This window comes from Macrotis lagotis, chromosome 2 (genome assembly GCF_037893015.1).
Source record: "Macrotis lagotis isolate mMagLag1 chromosome 2, bilby.v1.9.chrom.fasta, whole genome shotgun sequence".
Taxonomy (NCBI): domain Eukaryota; kingdom Metazoa; phylum Chordata; class Mammalia; order Peramelemorphia; family Peramelidae; genus Macrotis; species Macrotis lagotis.
The window spans coordinates 220,171,114-220,177,113 of NC_133659.1; the positions used below are offsets into that span (position 1 = coordinate 220,171,114).

Sequence of the window (6,000 nt, forward strand, 5' to 3'; positions counted from 1 at the left end):
GATATGTTTTGGACATATTAAATTTGAGATAGAATTGATAAGAGCTGAATTGAAGCTCACTCTCAAACACAAACTTTATATTGCTAAATAAGTAAATTAACTTCTCTATACCTCAGTTTTTTGACCTATAAAATGAGAGTGTTGGACTCAATGAACTCTAAGGTTCTAGGGGTAACCCTATAGGTGACTTCTCTTAATGCTATAGCTCATGAGCCCCCACCACTTACATTTTCCATAAACAATCAATTAGTAAATTCAGTTCTTAAGAGAGGGCATTAACTCAACTGATATAGCAAAAAATAATAGTTATAAAATATTTTCCCCTCAAACCCTCAGGCATATTCTCTCACAAAAACAGTGTTGTGAAAAGAGTGGAAATGATGGTAGTCAGGCACATGTGTAGGAAACATATCGCCAAAGCATCTTATAAGTCCTGTCAACATTGATCAGCCCTTTACTACAGGATTGTCCATGCTAGGGGCATGCAACAGAAGCATGAGAAAACTTAGAGGGAAGCAAAAAGAAGGCAAAAGGCTGATTTGAAATGTTTGGTTAATAAATCTATTGAAATAATGCCAAAGGAACTGGATTTATTTACTCTAGAAAAAATTAGGCACTCTTCAAGCAATTAAGCATTCTTCAAGTATAAGAAATGAGTTTATTTGACTAAACTAGGTTGAAGTTGCAGCAATATATTAGATATTTGGAAGGACTATTTTTTTAGAAAGATTTTATTTGAGTTTTATAATTTTCCCCCATTCTTGCTTCCCTCCCCGCACTCCCCACAGAAGGCATTCTGTTAGTCTTTACATTGTTTCCATGTTATACATTGATCTCACTTGAATGTGATGACAGAGAAATCATATCCTTAAGGAAGAAAAATAAAGTATGAGATAGTAAAATTACATAATAAGATAATTTTCTCCCCTAATTTGAAGGTAATAGTCTTTGGTCTTTGTTCAAAGTCCATAATTCTTTCTCTGAATACAGATGGCACTCTCCTTTGCAGACAGCCCCAAATTGTCCCTGATTGTTGCACTGATGGAATGAGCGAGTCCATCAAGATTGATCATCACCCCCATGTTGCTGTTAGGGTGTACAATGTTTTTATGGTTCTGTTCATCTCTCTCAGCATTGGAAGGACTTTCAGACTAAGCATTATGAGGCACTGGGGTAACCATTCAATAAAAAAAAATCTCTTCATATTTTTTCACAATAATATGCCCATTGACTTAATCATCAAATTTCCTTCTGTCTTTATTATCCTCTCTGCTGTTTTATCTGTATATGAGTCAAGTTTTCATTCAGTCTTCTCTCTTATCCCATTATTGTCCAAAACTTTGATGCTTAGCTGCTAAGTTCCTTCAATTTCCTCACGTTGGGAGATCAAGGGGTCCCTGTTCCCTCAGGCCCATTCTAGTTTCCTCTAACCTACAACTGTTTACCACAGCTGTCCTGACACAGTTTTCTTTCTTTCTTTTTTAAATCCAATCCCTTCACTTTTTAAAATTAACTATAATTTTTTTCTGAACTTAAAAATACAAAAAAAATGGCCAGATACAACATAGAAACAAAAAGGGAGTTGTAGAGTAATTGTGAAACTATATTCCCTACCACTTCTTTTTTTAAAGTAGCCTCTCTTTCCCTTCTTAAATTCCCTCAGAATAGAACCAATCCACCCCATTTTCCCTAAATAACCTTTTAAAGACAGAGTTTTGAAAGGACACTGTTTCTTGTCCCCATTAGAATTTTAGCACTTAGTCATACATACCCCTTTCATTTGCTTAACTTTACCTTTCTAGATTTTTCTGTACTCTTTTGCTCATGTTTTTTCCATCAGAAATAATTGAAAGTCCTTTGTTTCATTAAGTTTTTTTTCCCTGAAAGTTCATACTTAGTCCAATTTTTCCATTCTCTCTTAAATGACTAGATAGAATCATTGTCCTCTTGTTGTACAAGGTTATGGCGGCTTGGGTAGATTCATTGTCATGAGGAAGCCCTATACCTAGACCCCAAGTCTCAAGACTGCCTTGCTCTGCTCACTTGTATTTGTTACAGTGAATAAATGAGTTTGATTGGGAGTAGGAATGTTGAACAAGAGCACCAAGTATTAAATTTTTCTGGAGGTTAATTCATGAGCTTTTTATTTAATTTGTATATAGTAGAGGGGGAGAACATTTTTCTATGGATTAAGTTATAATTATTCTATAATTGATGCAAAATTACTTTTGAGCTTTGGATTGGCACAATTTAGAGAAAGAAATTAACTAGTTGACCAACTTGCATTATGTGATATACATCAAGCATCAATTTTCTATTGCTCAGATTGTGCCCTGTGTCTTTTCCAGTTGACTGTTTTTACTTTGTGGTTAGTTGTAGTTCAGTTTTTAAGAAGGGTCATGCTGAGATAGAGATCATAGGTTCAGTTTCCACATAGGCAGGTTAAATTTTGCTCTGCGTCATAGCCACCTCTGAACCTGGTCCATTACCTTAAATACGTTTCACTGGTAAAGAGTAATAGAATATAATATATATAGCAATCTGGGTCAGAAGTATCCTTTTAGTAATAGAAAGCTAACATGATGTTTAGAAAGGTGACAGAGACTACTGGAAATTTCTGAGGGAAAAAAAAAGCTGTTTCTCTAGAGTAGTCTCAAGACACAGGCTGGATTAGTTTCTCAACACTTTATGCCAAGGACTTTATATTCTCAATCACTAAGGGATACGCTATCTTGTATAGAAAAGACAAAGAGAAAAGATGAAGTGATTGAAGAACTGGACAATTACAATTTTCTAGCATTTCCTTTTTCCAGCTCTCCTAAGCCACATGAAATAGAACTATTCAAAATAACCAACTTCTTCTGGTGCACTGTTTGAATTTACTTATAGAAAAGCAGACAGTTGGCTTGGACAAGTTTCACTCTTGTTACTGTTAGTTAGCTGCTGTTCAGCCAATAGGAGGGTAACAGCCACTGTGGCCGTTTTGACAACATGCTCACCAGTAGATTGTGAGCTCTTTGAGGGCGAGGACTATTTTATGGCTGTGTCCTTAGGACAATGCCTGACATAGATATTTAACAAATGCCTACTGACTGAGGGAGTTTAGTGAGTAGCTGCCAAAAGGTGAAACTTCAAGTAAACTATTAACTACTAAAGTGTTCATTTCTCTTTCATTTGGCTTAGAATGGGACCAAAAGTTGTTTTCTATTTCATGTTGTGAAATAGTCATGACAAGAACTTGTGTTTCTCTAGGTCCAAATGTTCTGAGTGGAGAGTCCAGGGATAAGACTGGATCAGGGAAACATTTAAAGAGCACATGTTCACAAGGACCTCCTGCCCCCCAGGACACTGAGGACAGGACACAGTAGCTAAGGCAGTTGTGCAAGACAGTTGCATCAGCAGTTGCTGTAGGCTCTTTGGCTTGTCCTGGGTCCAGTTAAAGAAACTTGGGTGATTCATGAGATTCTAAATCAGCAGGCAGTATCTTTCCACAATAGGAGCTCCATTTTCTTATCTGTTCTTATTCAATAATCACATGCCCATTTTTAAGATTTTCAAAAATTTTACTTTATTTAATCTTTTAGTCTTAATAGTCTTAACAAAACTCTTTTCTCTTTCTCTTTACACAGTGGAGCTCCCAGAACCCGGAGCAGCAGATGGCCTCCAAGAACTGAACCAGGATACAGGAGGGACTCCCAGAGCTATTACCATTGAAGGGATGAAGTTGGAGGTTCAACCAAGACCAAAATCCACCAAGCCCTCTAAACCCCACCTTGCAAAAGCAAAAATCATTCAGAAATCCTCAAAAATCAGGAACTATAATGTGAAAGACTCATCTTAATATGGCAGCACCCAGCTCCTCTCTCTCCAGTAATGGGATCTAGAATTGGAGTTTCCTCTCCAGTGATAAGATCTAGAACTGGAGTCTCCTTACTGAAACTTGTGATTCTATTGTCAGTGTGATTGTGATGGAGGAGCAAGGCAGGAAAGTAGATTCCTAGATTCAGAATAGAAACTTCTATGTTATACTTTCTATTGGAGATGACTTTATTGGTGTTTCCTACAGTTAATTAAAATTAACAAGCATATTAGCTTTTTATATAAGTCTTGATGGTAGGTAGTTGTCCTAAATGGCATAAATACTTATGTATGAATCAAAACTAAAGAATCTCATGAAAATCTTTTATTTCCTGGGTAACAGTAACAAAAGTGACCAAATGTTATACACTGATTTTCTGATCGAATCCATTCAATGATTACTCTTCTGTTTCTAGGATGCAGCTCCCCCTGCATTCTTGGATGTGTAGTGGGTTGGTATTCTTTTTTCTTAGAAAACCTGGTAAGAAGGCATGATGAGGGTTGTCCAACTGTAGTATTTCTTGTGTATTTTCCCCTCACGATGTTTAACCATTACTGTGATGGAGCTTCTCAGTGCCAATCTTGCAAGAGGGCCATATCCTTTGAACCCCATACTTTCTTCCATACTTTCTTGGGACATTTTGATAAGGAGACCTACAGAATGGTGTGACACTAAGAAATCAAAATATTTTCATGCCATTATCCCCTGTCACCCCTTTGTTAGCCCCATGGATGCTTCCTCTTCAGTGAGGACAGCCAGTATCATAATTCAAACTGAATCCCTCACTGCAGAAGGTGGAGTCTTTTTGTACTTTTGAGGCCCTATATTTCAAGACATGGGAACAAGCATTTCTTCTCCCAGGCATAAGCTTAGCCTCATTGCCAACATCTAGAAATGGGTCACGATAAAGTATTTCTAAATAGTGGGGATCATTTCAGTGTGCTGCAGGCTAAGGACATAATGACTTACTTCTTTCTGTGGCACAACCCTACTATTGGTTTTGAATTTCCAAAGGCCTATCTTATATCTTTACAAGCATTCCCCTTGAAAAGCAGGAACCATATGTGACCAGGTACCAGTGTCATTCTCCACAACCTCTTAACCTCTTTATGGTACTAACCCAAGTGTTGTTTTTTTTTCCAACCAGGACCAATATGAGTAGCCTTGGGATCCAGAGACAATGAGGGGCCTAAGCAATGCCTTCTTCCTCTTGGCAAAAAAGTGATAAACTCCAGGTATAAAATGAGACATTTTCAACATACATACATACATACATACATATATATATATATATGTATATATATATATATATATATATAAAATCTGTTAGGGCATAAGGGGTGGGAATGGGAGGGGGAGAAAGAGAGGGGTGACTTAGTAAGTGAATAGTGATAGAGATGAAAAAAATAGCACCAATAAAATTGTTAAAACACACATAAGAAAAAAGTTGAGAAGGGAACAAAAAAGGTCAAGTTTGTCACTCCCATGTAAATTTACATTTATACAAAAGTCCTTTTTTGATCTTTGTGTTGATGATTACTAAGTTCATAATAAAAAGAAAACATTTAAAGCCTATTCAGCTACAAATGCATATGTTGCTTTCTACTCTTCCCATATGACATATCCTTTCAACAACAATACATCTGTTACAAGGGTCCTGTCACTTACATGCCTGCAACTCACTTACATTTCCAATGCCACTGTACAAAAAAATAGTCAGCATTGGCCCTGCCCCATACTCCAATGCCAATCCTCATCTGCCCATTCTTATTTTGTCTTTTTCCAGAACTCTCAACCTTTCCTTCCTTCTAGTGAAACACACAGTTTAGTCAAAGCAGAGGCACTCATTGTACCACCCACACTGTACATGGTGCTGTGGCTTTATAATCTCTCAAGATCTGAAATGGCCTCCTCCCACATCTCTTGCTGACATCAGGTCACTGAATCAATCTTTCCTTTCCTTCAAGGTACAATTCAGGACCTACTTTCTACCTAAAACCTTCCTAGATCTCATCCCTCCCCCCAGCTGTAAATGACTCCTCCTTTCAGGATCTCTCACAACACTGTTTTGCCCCTCCAGTTCAAAAGTACTCTTAAAATGTTTATCATCTCACCTACTAGATTAAATCTCTTTAAAACCA

The 6,000-nt window shown here is 37.2% G+C and overlaps 1 protein-coding gene across 12 annotated transcripts in view; it reads left to right on the forward strand.

Moving 5' to 3' along the window:
- Window positions 1-6,000, forward strand: part of CCDC57 (coiled-coil domain containing 57) — a 290,352-nt gene extending 284,352 nt beyond the window's left edge. For 11 of the 12 annotated variants that reach the window (XM_074224817.1, XM_074224825.1, XM_074224822.1 and 8 more), the window contains one exon: window positions 3,630-6,000. In XM_074224817.1, coding sequence (XP_074080918.1) covers window positions 3,630-3,841 — 212 coding nt within the window. In that variant the 3' untranslated portion in view covers window positions 3,842-6,000. The remainder of the gene's footprint in view (window positions 1-3,629) is intronic. The other variant, XM_074224828.1, reaches the window with a different exon arrangement.